At 41.2% G+C, this 16,015-nt stretch overlaps 1 protein-coding gene and 1 long non-coding RNA gene across 4 annotated transcripts in view; one reads left to right on the top strand and one right to left on the bottom strand.

The window, feature by feature from the left end:
* The window catches only part of COX10 (cytochrome c oxidase assembly factor heme A:farnesyltransferase COX10), a 141,532-nt gene extending 137,974 nt beyond the window's left edge, over nucleotides 1-3,558 (bottom strand). For 2 of the 3 annotated variants that reach the window (XM_008010428.3, XM_008010429.3), the window contains exon 1: nucleotides 3,414-3,557. In XM_008010428.3, coding sequence (XP_008008619.1) covers nucleotides 3,414-3,456 — 43 coding nt within the window. In that variant the 5' untranslated portion in view covers nucleotides 3,457-3,557. Of the gene's footprint in view, nucleotides 1-3,413 lie in introns of all 3 variants that reach the window. The other variant, XM_008010430.3, reaches the window with a different exon arrangement.
* An 18-nt stretch (nucleotides 3,559-3,576) lies between these two features.
* Nucleotides 3,577-16,015, top strand: part of LOC140708601 (uncharacterized) — a 32,227-nt gene continuing 19,788 nt past the window's right edge. Inside the window, exon 1 of the long non-coding RNA XR_012088745.1 lies at nucleotides 3,577-3,786. This is a non-coding gene — a long non-coding RNA (uncharacterized lncRNA). The remainder of the gene's footprint in view (nucleotides 3,787-16,015) is intronic.

Below are 16,015 nucleotides of genomic sequence, written 5' to 3'. Positions count from 1 at the left end.
TTTGCTCATGTTTCGATTGTTTCCTTGTTTGCATGCCACTCTCTGTCAAATTTTCTGTCTTTTTGAACTACTCTATCACTTTATGCCATGTTGTATGACACTTCTTCATGCAAATTGTTCCCATCATCTAATATTTTAGTTCCTTGATGGAATTCCCCTTTACTCACCACCTTTGTACAATAGCTAGCAGAGCACTTTTATATAATAAGGAAATAATGTTTGATGACTAGATAGCCCAAACAGCACACCTGGACTATGGGAAGGAGAACTATCACAACCCCAAGAAATACATCACAATTTTCTTAGACTGGAGATAAATCACTTCTTCATTGAAATTACAGTCTCAAACCTGAGTTAATTGACATGCTTGTCTTCCATAAACATGAAAATGTGTTTGCCTTGGAACCACCTTGGAAAATAACTCTCATGATTAAGTGGGTGGATTACCTGAGGTCAAGAGTTTGAGACCAGCCTGACCAACCTGGTAAAACCCCATCTCTACTAAATACAAAAAATTAGCCAGGCATGGTGGTGCATGCCTGTAATCCCAGCTATTTGGGAGGCCAAAGTGGGCGAATCACCTGAGGTCAGGAGTTCGAGACCATCCTGGCCAACATGGTGAAACCCCACCTCTACTAAAAATATAAAATTTAGCCAGCCGTGGTGGTGGGCGCTTGTAATCCCAGCTATTCAGGAGGCTGAGGCAGGAGAATTGCTTGAACCCAGGAGGCGGAGGTTGCAGTGAGCCAAGATTGTCCCATTGCACTCCAGTCTGGACAACAAGAGTAAAACTCCATCTCAAAAAAAAAAAAAAAAAAAAAAAAAAAAAGGATTAAGTGGGTCAAACTGAGATTTTACAGAATGGTAGTAAGAAGAAAAAACAGTTAGGAAACTGACATTTCATTTAGTTGAAACACGCCACATTTCTATGAATCAGTGCCCAGAAACTGAAAGACATTTCAACCTTGTGTAAACAAATTTAAGTTTGAAGATACACAAAGATTATACATTAAAATTCTGGAAGCATAACACCATATCTATTATTCACCATCAACACTGGCTCCTGATTTTAGGACGTTTAAAATTAGGTAAGGAGACAAGTAACTAAAAAATGCTGACATTTTTTATTTTTACTTTTTTATTTTTTGAGATAGAGTCTTACTCTGTCACCCAGGCTGGAGTGCAGTGGCACGATCTGGGCTCACTACAATCTCTGTCTCCTGGGTTCAAGCTATTCCCCTGCCTCAGCCTCCCAAGTAACTGGGATTACACGTGCACACTATTGCACTTGGCGAATTTTGTTTTTCTTTTTTTCTTTTTTTTTTTTTTTTTGTATTTTTAGTAGAGAGGGAATTTCACCATGTTGGCCAGGCTGGTCTTGAACTCCTGACCTCAAGTGGTCCACCTAACTTGGCCTCCCAGAGTTCTGGGATTACAGGCGTGAGCCACTGCGCCTAGTTTTTAAATGGCTATAAAACACTTAGAACTTTTAGAAGCAAAATCAGGCATGATACTACTCGATCACTAACACTGTCCCAGGTTACCTTCTCTGCCACCTCGTCCCACCATGCTGCTTCCCCATCAAGCTCTCTTAGTAATCTTCCAAGTGGATCATAGGAAGTTATACAGGCCACTTACTAGCAGAGTTTTTGGCAATTATGTTCACAGCTTCAGGGAGTAAGCTGTCTATTAATTCATTCCATACCACCACTGCAAAGACCGATGCAGCAACAAACCATGTGGGCCATATGCAGCCCACCATTGGAACTGGGGAATTCATAGTAGTCAAGCAGAATTGTCCTATAGCTGACAATATAGAATGGAAAGGCAGAAAAACAGCTAATCTGAAGGATGCATGCTGGAAAAACCTACATACAGAGGAGGTATTTCAAGCACTAGAAAAGGATGAGTTCTCTGAGAATGAGTGCCCAGGATCAGGATCAAAGAACATTCACGGTCAGGGATGGTAGAAGGTAACAAAGAAGTGATTCAAAAAAGAATCATGGGACTTTAAAAAACAACAACTTTTCATTATAGAAAATCACAGCCATGTGTAAAAGCAGAAGAGTACCATGAGTCCCCATTACTTATCCCCAAGCTTCATCAATTACCAAACCCTAGCCAATCCTGTTTCATCTATTCTACCTCTCCATTTTACAAACCAATCAGGACCTTTGAGATCACCTACTTCAATTACATCATTTTACAGATGAGTAAACTCAATTCCAGAAAAGCCAAATGAATTGCCCTGGGATCACACAGACCAGAAGAGAGCCATAAAATAACATTATGAAAAAGAAGAAAGCAATTTCATGGAGTCACAGTGTCAACATCACCAGATGGTGCAGACAGTTTGTGTGTGGTAGGTGACAACTGAAAAAAGTTTCTGGGATGTGATCAAAAGGCAGTCCCTGGCTTCTCTTATCTGGCCTCTAATATGCACCACCATTCCTCACACAACCATTAGTTAATCATCTAAGATACTGGGGGCAAGACAATTCCCAACGTCCTCTTTCATATCTCCACGGGGACAAATTGCATCCATCCAAAAATAACTATTGGGAGCAAACAATGTACATTAAGTAATGTTCTGGGCACTGGAAACAGAGGTAAACCAGAGATGGACACTGTCCCTGCCATCACAAGGTTTATATTCTAGTTAGGAAAAACAAATAATAAACTAGTATATAAATAAACAAGTATAGACTGTGCTAACCATAATGAAAGAAATAAATGGAATGATGTGAAAAGAAAGAGGTAGGGGGCCCTAGTTTATATAGGGTGGTCCCTATAAAGGCCTCTCTGAAAAGGTGACATTTGAGATGAGACATGACCAAGAGTCAAGGAAGAACATTCCAGCTCCAATATACATTTGTCACTGGTTCCTTGGAGTGAAAGGATATTCAAGACCACTCTGGCGGTACAAAGACAAAAGTCTGAGGGGGACAACAGCCCGCTGTCTGCAACTGTCATTGTCATCACCGTTGTCATCACGACCCTTTATATTGGAACAAGGCTTCTGAGTGGAAGCAAAGTACTTTCCTTGTCATTGCAAGCCAGTGGCTAGAAGCTGAGGATCTGATAAGGAGGACTGTGGAACCCCAAGGTTCTACTCTGCCCTCTCCTCCAGCTTCCGCTATCTGAAAACCGAAAGAAGCACTAAGACGCCGCTCTTCCGCAGAAGCGGGATGGAAGAGGCGGTGTGGACCACCAAAGCCACAGTGCAAGACTGGACCCTAGTTCCATAGCCTCTTCGCTCCAAGCTACTCCAGAGGTCAGTTCCTCCACCACACCGGTGGCCGGCCAACCTCGCCAAGGGCTCCCCAAGGTTGCAGCCAGCCGGAACCATGGCCTCGCACGTGGCAATAAGAGAAGAATTTCCCCCAAGGTCGTGCCCAAGGCAGGTACAGTACCTGCCAGGAGGCGTGAGGAGAGAGTGTGAGGAGATGCGGCCATAATTCACGAGTCTGGCCGCTCTCCGGGATCCCCGTGTCCTCTCTCCTCACGGGCTGCCGGGCGCCGCCATCTTCCTTCCCCGCCCCCCTGTGGGAGTAGTTCCGGGCCGTCACTTCCGGCCGGCGGGCTCCGGGAGGAGGGCGTGGTGCCTGTAGGTGATCGCAGCGTACACGCTGGAGTGTGGCGGGCTGACAGGTCTGAGACCTGAAGGACCCGGGAACCGCAAAGCACGGTGTGCCTCCGTTGTCCTGAAGAAAAAGCCGCGCGCAGATGACTGGCCGGCCCGCGCTGGCAGCTCCCAGACGTTGACAGGCATCCTCGGGTGACCGGGTGAGGTGGGCAGGGCTGGGCTGCAGAGTCCTTGCGGGCAATTTAAAGTTACAGCGGCCGAGCGCTGTGGCTCACGCCTGCAATCCCAGTGCTTAGGGAGGCCAAGGCGGGAGGATCGCTTGAACCTGGGACCTCGAGACCAGCCTGGGCAACAAAGCGAGACCCCACCTGTACAAAAAATGTAAAAAGTAGCTGAGTGTGGTGGCGCAAGCCTGTGGTCTCAGCTACTCAGGAGGCTGAGGCGGGAGGATCGCTTGAGCCAGGAAGATCGAGGCTGCAGTGATTGCGCCACTGCACTGCAGCCTCGGCGACACAGTGAGACCCTGTCTCTAACAATAAATTTTTTTTTTTTTTTTTTTTTTTTTTTTTCTGAGACGGAGTCTCGCTCTGTCACCCAGGCTGGAGTGCAGTGGCGCAATCTCGGCTCACTGCAAGCTCCGCCTCCCAGGTTCACGCCATTCTCCTGCCTCAGCCTCCCGAGTAGCTGGGACTACAGGCGCCGGCCACCGCGCCCGGCTAATTTTTTGTATTTTTAGTAGAGACGGGGTTTCACCGTGTTGACCAGGATGGTCTCGATCTCCTGACCTCTAACAATAAATTTTAAAACAAAAATAAAGTTACAGTTAGAACACTTCCAGGTGACAGGAGCATCATGAGGAAATGGTTCTCGTGGCGATGCTTCCACCTCCACGTCTGATCAGTTACACTTTACCATAGTCTCCATCAAATGGGAGCCCAGATGAACTCCGGGTTACTTGTTTCTGAGCCACACTAAAGGAACTGAATCATCCAGATGTTTCCAGATGAAGAAGGTGCATGTAGAGGTTCAGATTTGGTGCTCTGGAGTGAAATCCGTATTTCAGTTCTGTCCTTGTGACCTTGCTTGAGCGAGTTACCTAAGTACTCTGGACCTCAGTTATCTAGCAATACAATGGGGTAATAATAGCACATCTTTTATAAATGGTTGAGATAATTAGATAAATGTGCGTCATGGGTAGTCAGGCACCTACTAGGTACAGGCACTAATAGATTGTTACCTGTGTTATCATAAGTGTTGTGATTACCGGGGCAGATCTCAGCATCCCCCAGCCCCTCAATCTTCTTTACAGATTGGGGTTCCACAAGTAAAGGTAGATTGAAGAAAAGATTCCACTTTTGAAAAAGAAGAGAAAAATAGGTAATTGGGTTCTAAAAAGGCAATTTCTTTCTGTGTTTTCAATAATGAGAGGATAGCAGTTTTGGTTCACCTCAACTAACATTGCTAGGCACAGGGAACGCTGAAGAGATTAAGACACCCCCCCTCCCCGATTCTGTAGGAGCTTACACTAGACCAATGAGGGGACAAGACGTTGTTGATTGTCACTACCATTGTGATAGGGGTAGTATACAAAGTGCTGCAGAAATGCTGATGAGGTAACATTTCTGTGCGGTTGGTTTAAGGAAGGCTTCAGAGATTTAAACTTGGTGCTCTGGAATGAACAGTAAGATTTTTACAGCATATAAGAAGGGAAAGGACACTCCGTAAAGAGGAAAATAGCATTAAGTACTGTGTTAACAGTTTTTGAACTCTTTATAATTTTCCATGTGCTTTTATAAACACTTGTTGTTTAAACCTAGAGCAAAAGTTATCCTCTCTAAGTCTGGCACATTAAGGCCCAAGAGTTTTAAGTAAGCCGCTCAAAGTCACCCAGCTGTCGAGTGCCGGAACAAAGACCTGAGTCCCTGAAACCTGTGAGAATGTTGTATTTTCACCATGCCATAAGGCCTTACTCACCTAAGCATCTTGAAGAGTCATAGCTTCTGTGATTTATAAAACAGTGTTTTCACCTTGGCTGCCTATCAGAATCAAATGTAGGACTTTAAAAAATTATAGATGTCTAAGCCACCTCTAGACCTATTGAATCTGAAGAGGTGTATGATAGATGTAGAGAGACCTGTAATTTTCTCTTTAAAGCACCGCTGGTGATAATGATACACAGAACTGAGAATACTGGATTCCAGCTTTTACTTCACAACACAACCATGTCTAAAAGGTTGATTAACATAAATGTTATATTTCGCTAACTCCCAAGTTCTCTAGGCTTATGATAGACAAGGGGTTTAATAGACATGCACCTCCTTGACCAACAGATTTTTCCTTTGTTTTAAATTTTTTTCCAAAAATGGGGGCAAGGTAAGACCAAGTACACAAATGAATGCTTAGGTTTTTATTTATTTGTAGAAATTAGAGGCCAGGTGCGGTGGCTCACACCTGTAATCCCAGCACTTTGGGAGGCCAAGGTGGGTGGATCACCTGAGATCAAGGGTTCGAGACCATCCTGGCCAACATGGTGAAACACCGTCTCTACGAAAAATACAAAACTTAGCCGGCTGTGATGGTGGGTCCCTGTAATCCCAGCTACTCTGGAGGCTGAGGCAGGAGAATTGCTTGAACCTGGGAGGCAGAGGTTGCAGTGAGCTGAGATTGCGCCCCTGCACTCCAGCCTGGGAGACAAAGCAAGACTCCTTCTCAAAAAAAAAAAAAAAGAAATTAGAATAAATGTTTTATGGAAGAAATGTCTGAGAGATAATACATTCTGGCTTTACTGGCCAAGAAATGCACTTATCTATCTACTATTTGTGATATAGTTAGCCTAGGCCATCGTACCCTCCAAAAAAGTAATCCTTTAGAGATACTTCTGGAATGAAGAGGGTTCCATGACCATATACATTGACTGGGCCATGAGTAGCGGCAAGGAAAGCAAGGAAAGCTGAAAATAGAGTTGCAATGATTACCTTAGGCCAGTCACAATTCATCACTGTGGACCTAGCTATATTGCTGTCTCAAATCAAATTAACATTAAACCAAGGAAGAAGTGGGGAATAGATTTTGGATAAGTAACTGAAAGAGTATCACAACTATTTGACCCACAGTTTTCCAAACATTTTGAACACAACCCATTTTATAAAATACCATTAAAACAGGAAATAGGACTTTTAGAGATAGGCCTCAGAAATCTATATAGCTCCCTACCTTTTAATTTCTAGATTTGTAAACCCAGGTCCAGAGAGGTTAAGTGATTTACTCTGTAATAGAACATTGACTCTAGACATCCAAGTCAGCATTTTTTCCATTTCATTATATTGTCTTTTTTTTTTGTCCCTCAGTCTCCTTGTAGCATCTTCATTAATGAAATAGTGTAGGACTCCACAATTAGATATAGTATTTATTTGACTTTGCATTTCACATTTCAAGCAAAATATATTTCACAGGCTATGTTCAGTATCACTTGTGGAAAGAGATATAAGTAATCAAAAGCATTATTTTTTAACCAAAATATTAAATAGATATAAATAATTGAAAGCATTATTTTTAGCTAGCAGCATTATATATAATATCGCATAATTACAGAAAGTTGAGTTATATCATTCAGTTGTGTGTTAATATGGTCATTATCACGTATGTTTTTTCTTTTCTTTCTTTTTTTTTTTTTTGAGACAGGGTCGCACTCTGTCACCCATGTGGGAGTGCAGTGGTATAATCATAGCTCACTGCAGTCTCAACCTTCCAGTCTCAATTAACCCTCCTGTTTCAGCCTCTAAAGTAACTGGGACTACAGGCACATACCAGCATGCCTGGCTAAGTTTTAAATTTTTTGCAGAGACAGGGGTCTCACTGTGTTGCCCAGGCTGATCTTGAACTCCTGGACTTAAGCAATTCTTCTGCCTCAGCCTTTCAAAGTGCTGTGATTATAGGCGTGAGCCACTGTGCTCATCCTGCTTATATATTTTTAAATAGTGTTCGTAAAGCTTTGTAACTTGTCTCTTAAAATTAATATTTCAAAAGCCTGAGAACCTAGAAAATGGAAACTAACTTATACTCTCATCCCATTTTGTCCTGTAGGCTGGCTGCTCCTTTGCTTTCAAATAAGATTTCTTCTCAGAAAGTCTACATGTACTGAATAAAATCTGCAGTTTATACAATATCACATGACTTCAAAGTAAATCCTAACTTTTTCAAAGCCTCGCTGAATTTCCCACAATAGATAAAGACCCAGCTTTCCCTAGGAGCTGAAGGGAGAAAAAAATCCCAACCTAGTATGCAGGGTGTGACCAGTTGACACAGAACCATGTATTTGAAAACAAAATAGATTTCAAAACCTAAGGGGAGGCAAATGATTTGAGTAGATTTTCTCCCAAGCAGACTTACAAATGCCAAGAAGCACGAGGGAAAAAAAACCTTAGCATCATTAGTCATTAGGGAAATGCAAAGCAAACCTACAATGAGATATCATTTCACATCCACTTGGATGGCTGTAATCAGAAAGTCAAATAATAACAAGTGTTGACAAGGATATGGAGAAACTGGAACCCTCAAACATTGCTGACGGGGATATAAAATTATGTAGTCACTTTAGAAAACAGTTTAACTATTCCTTAATAAGTTAAACGTGGAACTGTATGATCCAGCAGTTCCTCTCCCAGGCATAGACTCAAGAGAAATAGAAACATACATCCACACAAAAATGTATATATGAATATTTATAGCAGTATTATTCATAATTGCCAAAAAGTGGCTACAACCCAAGTGTCCATCAACTGATTAATGTATGAATGTTGTATATCCATACAGTGGAATGTTTGGCCATAAAATGAAAATGGAGTAGCAATACATGCCATGATATGTATGAACCACAAAAACATACCAAGACCACATATTGGATGGTTTCATTTATATGAAATGTCCAAAGTAATTAAATCCATAGAGACAAAGTAGGTTAGTGGTTGCCTATGGCTGGGAAGGTGGGTAGAGGTAAAAGAGAAGTGGCTGCTAATGGGTACAAGGTTTATTTAGGATAGAGGAGGATGAAAATGTTCTAAAATTGATTTTAGAGACAGTTGAAAAACTCTGAATATGTTAAAAATCATTGAATTGTACACTTTAAATAGGCACGTTGTATAGAATATGGATTATCTACCAATAAACCTGTTTTAAAATTAGTTAGGAAGAGCTACTCAAGGAGATCAAAGGTCCTGGTGTTGGACAAACATCTACTAATAGCTCTTCCCTCCTCATGTAGAGTGGAAGATGTAACTGTCCAGAATAGACGCATTTCCCAGCCTCTCTTGCAGCTTGGTATGACTTTGCAAGTAATTCTCAACAGTGGGATGCAAGCGTAGGTAATGTGTTTAAGTTCCAAGCGTCCTTAATAATGAGATACCAGCCACATACTGAAGACAGTGGAGCAATAAAATAGGCAGAGCTTGGGTCTCTACTGCTTGTGAAACTACTGTATCAGTCCTGGACTGGTTTCCTGAGGGACAAATAAACTTCTAACTTGTTTAACACGGTGTTTGAGTTTTCTGCCCCCTCTGGTACTGCTTAATCCAAACAATATACCATTAATGTGATTAATAGTAAAGTTAGTGAGCTCATGTCCCTAGCTCATAGGTCAAAAGCAATAGCTGTTGCTATTAAATGACTCACCATATGCTTTAATAAGCAATGACAAGAAAATATTAATAGTTTTTTAAATATGTGTTTTCAAAAGGAAAATTTAAGGGTCGTAATGTTCAAAAATTTATTGTAATACAGCAATTTGATGAAGTTTATTCATCAAAATGAAGCAATTTGATGAATCTAGAGAAAGCAAAATTTACGTTATTTAAGAATGAGGGCACCATGAGCTTAGACAATTGGTCCCAGTTTGTCAGACACAAAATCTGTGAGGTGGAAAATGGGAACTTACTTCATAGAAATATTCCTAAAGACCATCCAACTCACCTGTTCTCATTCACCACACTAGCATCTCAAAATTTGTTCACCAGATTCTACTTAGGGTTCTCTAGGATAAAGGTGCCACTCGTCCCCAGAAAGGAATGCTAATATGGATGGGTTAAGAACAAGGATATTAATGAGCATGCTGCTGAGAGTCAGGCTTTTGGAGAGGTGATGAAAAGGGATGAACATCTGGGTTTTCACTTGACATCCTCTCTTTGGAGTCAGTCTCTTGATTTTCCTGGCCTTTCGGTTCTTCTCTCTCAAAATAAACCCCCACCCCTACCCATCATCCTTGATGGTTCTTCCCCTGGTCCCATGACGTTGGGAAGGTGATGACAAGACGAGTCTGAATATGTCTCTTGCTTGAAAAGGGTCTTCTGCTTTGGAAGAGACCCAGGGAAAAGGAGGGTGCTCCGGCCCCTCCTTGTCAGACCCACTAGATCTGTCCCTGCTCACCAAAGTTAGGGCTTCCACATAAGCATGTGGGGCCAGAACCTTAATGTAGTAATAAACAGTGGCCTCCCTCTGGTCTTATCTTCCATTGGAGGCTTTGTGAAGGTCCTGCAACTACAGTAAGTAACCCCAGTGTGGGGAAGCATAGGGTATTTTAAGATTTCTTCATTTGACTGTCTCTTCATGACGTAACACTGAATTAGCTAGCGTCCAGTCAGGAGACAGTAATCACACGAATTATTTGAAAGAATTTAACCTAAAGAAAGGTTAATGTGGTATAAAGTTGTTAACCAGGTGTGGGTAACTAAGAAGCAGCTACCACCTCTATGACTGGGGAAACAAAAGGAAGAAGTTGGAATTATTACAACTTAGAAACTTAGAGGAGTGGAAACTCAGGCTGTTAAGGAGGGGCACTGCACCCCTGATGCTCTTGTCACTGAGCAGGAGCTGATCGAGCTGGTTCTTTATGTGTTGGGAAAGCTGCAAATGGGGCTTAACTGTTGCTGGGGATTCTAGAAGCTTTGGAGTAGTGCTCATAGGAATTGCAGGCAGATGGGAAGCAATAGGAGGAGCAAGTCCTCCTTGGTCCAGTCTTGTAGCATTACTAAGGCCTCATTGGCAGAGATTGTGGTTTGCAGAAATGTGGCTTGCACTCTGCCAGCTCTAGGCACAATATGGAAGGGTAGCTTTGGAGCCAGGGCAGATAACTGATGGAAATTTTCTGAGTAGATGTTCCACTCTAAGTGTCCAGATTAGAGTTTCCAGTCAGTCTCCTCTGAGATTGAGTAACTTAAATCAGTTCCTAAGATCTCTTAATAGTTCCTCTGAAGTGACTGATAACATCAGGCTAGGATCCTAGTCCAAGATCACTCTAATCAGTCATTACACCTCAGCTGTAACCTGCCAGCCAATCTTTTCCATCTTTACTCCCCAGGGTTTTATTCCACACGTGAGTTTTGGGATACCAAAACTGAAAAGTGCAGTACTGGACACAGAAAAAGAAAAACGCAGCAGGGAAATGCACTATAAACAAGTTCTATTAACTGCCATGGTGTTCTGCCTTTTTAATAAACAGACCTTGGTTTTGTTAAGGGAAGCAATATGCCAGGAGATGAATCATCATTGCTTTAAGTTTATCAGAGTACTGTCAGTCACATTTCCACAGTTTCTTACAGCCAGTGATGGCTGTGTTTCTCAGTTCTGACTAAAGAGATAAGGCAAGACTGGCTGGTAAGGTTTTGGTGGATAATTTTGTTTACCATTGAAAGAGCTGGGCATGCGAAGGGAAGTGCTCCTTCTGCCTTTTTTCTTTCATACTCAGGATGTAAGACTGTAGATGGAATTGCTGGAACTGAGGCAGCCATCTTGCAGTGATGAGGTGACAAGCATGAGGACAAGTAGACATGCCAAGGAAGGCAAAGCAGAAAAAAATAGCCCCCAGTTTCTTGAGGAAATTGTTGAGCTGCTACACCAAGTCAGGAATATCTGTCTGCAGACTGATGGCTACGGGCATATTATGATGCTTAAGCTACTGTTTAGTTGTCTGTTCATTGCATCCTGGATGATGCATTCAATGAGTGACAAGGAGTGAGCAACCTGACATCAAAGCTTGCTGAGGACAGGTAACATGGAGAGACAACTGGAATCATGTCAGCTATCCAAAAAAGATACCACATTTAACAAAAAACGGATTTGTTATATCTGTTTCTAGTATACAGATTAGTGGCTGTTTATAATATGACTTAAATCCACAATGGTTTAAATAATGCAAAAATAAAAGAAATTTTGTGCAGATTTGTTTCCTACCTTGTTTCTTGCCATTTGCTGTGCGTGCAACTCCTCTGATGAGGTCAGAATGTCTGATTTCCCACACCAAGGAAAGCATTTCTTGCCTTGTTCCCTTCTTGACATCTTAGAGCTTCATGAAGAATACAGTGAAGTGTTCTAAGTATAGCAGGAAACTAACCTTATTGGGCACTACTGATTGAAGAAATCATAACCAGTCAGAGCATTCTCACAGATACATTTTCTCTTAGCTATGAGGTCCTCTTAAAAATGAGTCTTATGTATTATGGTAGATGACTTGTCAATCAATATGACCTGTCAGTCAAATGACCTGTCAGTCAAATGACCTGTCAATTTGTATAGTCAATATTATAAAAATAGAGAATAACATGGTATAGGGAGAATCGCTAAGGGCATATTAATAAGTAGAATCCCTGGTAAGTTATTTATCAGAACAATAATCATTAACAAGTCACTAGGAAGGGAAAGCATGGAGAGCATCCTTTTCTAAAATCAGCCACTATTTCTAATCTGTGGTCCTTCTTTCTCCCTGCATTTATACCTTTTTTTTTTTCTTTCTTGAGACGGAGTCTCACTCTGTCGCCCAGGCTTAAGTGCAGTGGTTTCATCTCAGTTCACTACAAGCTCCACCTCCCAGGTTCACGCCATTCTCCTGCCTCATCCTCTCGAGTAGCTGTGACTACAGGCGCCCGCCACCATGCCTGTTTAATTTTTTGTATTTTTAGTAGAGACGGGGTTTCAGTGTCTTAGCCAGGATGGTCTCAATCTCCTGACCTCGTGATCTGCCCGCCTTAGCCTCCCAAAGGCATTGTACCTTTACGACAATCAATAGCAGATGAAAATGCTGATTTCTTTTTTTGAAATAAATGTCAATATATGTTGCAAAAATGCACTAGTAGCACTATTAGCACTTAGTGCTAACGATAATACTAATAATGCTTTATCATGACATCTCATTCACTTTTTCACAAGAACCCAGATACATGGTATTCCCACGTTCAGATGAAAAGCTAAGACCTGGTCTGGGCGCAGTGGCTCACACCTGTAATCCCAGCACTTTGGGAGGCCAAGGCAGGTGGATCATGAGGTCAGGAGATCAAAACCATCCTGGTTAACATGGTGAAACCCCGTCTCTACTAAAAATACAGAAAAGTAGCCAGGACTGGTGGCTGGCACCTGTAGTCCCAGCTACTCAGGAGGCTGAGGCAGGAGAATGGTGTGAACCTGGGAGGCAGAGCTTGCGGTGAGCTGAGATAGCGCCACTGCACTCCAGCCTGGGTGACAAGGCAAGACTCTGTCTAAAAAAAAAAAAAAAAAAGAAAAAGAAAAAGAAAAGAAAAGCTAAGACCTTAAAAGTTAAATAATTTTCCCACATTCCCATAGCTAGAAAGTAAGTGCTGCAGCTAGAATTTAAACCTTTCTGATTCCAAAACATGTTCTTAATCCTCCTATTGTACCATCTCCCATATTTTTTGTATCATGAAGGTATTGTTGAGGTATTACAATGCCTTGTTATCTGGAAGTTTAGGGTCTAGACTCACTTCATCAAACTGATGAAGTTATTGAAGTTCAACCTTGAAAAAGTTACTCAAGTTTGTTACTCAAGTTTACATTTTGTGACTTGGTTCAATTTTCTTTTATTTCAGTTTCCATATTTATGGAACAGGAATACTAATGCGAGGTCTACACTTAAATGACATTGCACTTTCAATACTTAATGAGAGTTCATATCTGGATACCTTTAAACAATATCCATTCCACCAAGACCCACTGAATCAAAGATTTTTGGTAGTGGGCCTGAGAATCCACAGTTTAAAAAAAAATGACTTTATTGAGTTATAAAAATCATACAAGCTTTGTATAAAAATTTCAAGAGTATAGGAAAAAAAGTGTTTCCAGGAGAGAGGACTATCCAAGGAAGTGGGTGGTAGTGATGGTAGTGTTGGTGTTGAGGATGATGACAACAAACAACCCATTTTATTTATTAGCTAGAATGTGCCAGAATTTGTATATCGTCTCATTTAATCACATTTAATCTTCTCAACAATCTTATAATCTTACAACTTTAAACAAATTATCATCCACATTTCGTGAAGTCATTGAAGCCCAAAGTGTTTGAGGAATCAGTTGCCTTAGTTTCCTGGGGCTGCTGTAATGTACTGGGTAACTGTAAACAACAGATGCCTATTGTCTCACTGTTACCAGGCTAGATGTATCCAAGGGGCCATGCTTCCTCAGAAACCTCCAACAAGGATCCTTTCTTACCTATTCCAGCTTCTGGTAGCCCCTGGCATTCTTTGACTTGTGGCAGCAAAACTCAAGTCTCTGACTCCATCTTCACGTGGCTGTCTTTCCTTGTGTTTGTCTTCCCATGGCATTCTCCTCCCTAGGTGTCTGTGTCCAAATTTCTCTTTTCTTAAAAGGACACCAGTCTTATTAGATTAGGGTCCATCCTAATAACCTCACCTTAATTTGACTACACCTTATTTCCAACTAAGATCACACTGAGGCCGGGTATGGTGCCTCACACCTGTAATCTCAGCACTTTGAGAGGCCAAGGTGGGAGGATTCCCTGAGCTCAGGGGTTTGAGACCAGCATGGGTAACATAGTGAGACTCTTATCTCTACAAAAAATTTTTTTAATTAGCTGGGCATGATTGTGAGTGCCTGTAGTCCCTGCTACTTGGGGAGGTTGGGGCTGGAGCATCCCTTGAGCCAAGGAGATAGAGGCTGCAGTGAGCCATGATCCTATCTCTGTGCTCCAGCCTAGGTGACAGAGTGAGACCCTGTCTCGGAAAAAAAAAAAAAAAAAATGACAGATATGGGGGATTATAATATCAACATATCTTTTGGGTAGATACAACTCAACCGATAGCTTTGCCCAAGGATACAGTGGCTAGTAAAGTATGGAAACTAGATCTGAACTTAGGAGATGCTAGAATCTAGCCACTTGGCCATCAGCCACCACATATTCCATCTCAGTGGCATGTAGTTGGTGAAAATGTGTACAATGCCTTGAGAAAGGGAGAAAGTGTAATAAATGAAAGAAATCTTTCAACTATTCAGTAAAAATTTATTTACAGGAGAACAAAACTTTGGGTCGGTTTCAGATGTTTCCTCTGCAACAGTTAGATGCCAAATGGCTCCACCGTTTTTGAGGAGGGAACAGTTATGAGCTAAGAATGTTATAACCAGCAATTTGTCTTTCAGTAGGACAGGCAGGCATTCTCAAAAATGCAAGGGATCAGAAAATATGCCACTTGTTGAAAAACTATTCAAAGATACATTCCAGTGGTTCGCAGGGTTTGGAATTATATAGACCAGAAAAAAGTCAAAAATAATTTTGAAACCAACATAGTATTGCCAACTTTTAACATTGTAAGGGTGTTTAAAACATGTCAAACTACCATTTAGTGTTAGAATCATTTCATAAAAGACAGATTATTTTAATGCCAAAAAAATTTAAAAGATACATAAACTGATGGTTATTTAAATAGAATAATTTAGCTTTATGAAAAAAATCCTTTAATATTTTGCCCCAGCATAGTGAATAACTTTTTCCATAGATAAGATCTCTTCTATGAATGGGTGTTTGAAAACCAGGAACTGACAGGAACACAAAAAGAACATGATCTGAAAATGAGCTCTGGCTAGCACTCTGATTTATGCAACTGAGGGAAAAATGTTATTTGAAACAGACTCTAATCATTTCCATTTTCTAAGGAAAGTTTCAGTGGGAAAATCAATCCTTGCAGTACTATACCCTTCCCCATACAGAGGGAAGTGGAAGGTCCAGAGAAGATAACCCTTTCCCTCAACAGACATCTGGGTTTCCACTTAGTGTTTTCCAAATTATCTTGGAAATATCTATGAGAGGATCACTCATTTAAAATAATGGTTTGAACCCACACATTTAATTAGTTCTCCCTCCCAAAGTCTCTATATTTAAAAACAAACAAACAAAAAAAACAAAACAAAACAAAAAACCTCTACATTTGAAACCAGGTAGTGTCCACTTGGCTATAGTTTCTAAGAATTTCTGCAAATTAGAGTATAGATGAGGTTAGATTGGGAAAATGGCCCATTGATTGGTGATTCATGACATATATAAGGTGAGATTCATCTAGGGAGAAAGAAGAGCCAATAAGCAAAATTTAACCAATACCTCCCTTCCCAAACTTGGAACAAGAGGACAGTTAGAATCTGGGA

The sequence above is a fragment of the Chlorocebus sabaeus genome, chromosome 16, assembly GCF_047675955.1.
Source record: "Chlorocebus sabaeus isolate Y175 chromosome 16, mChlSab1.0.hap1, whole genome shotgun sequence".
Taxonomy (NCBI): Eukaryota; Metazoa; Chordata; class Mammalia; order Primates; family Cercopithecidae; genus Chlorocebus; species Chlorocebus sabaeus.
The sequence above is the reverse complement of the archived record's forward strand: the minus strand, read 5'-3'. Positions and strand labels throughout refer to the sequence as shown.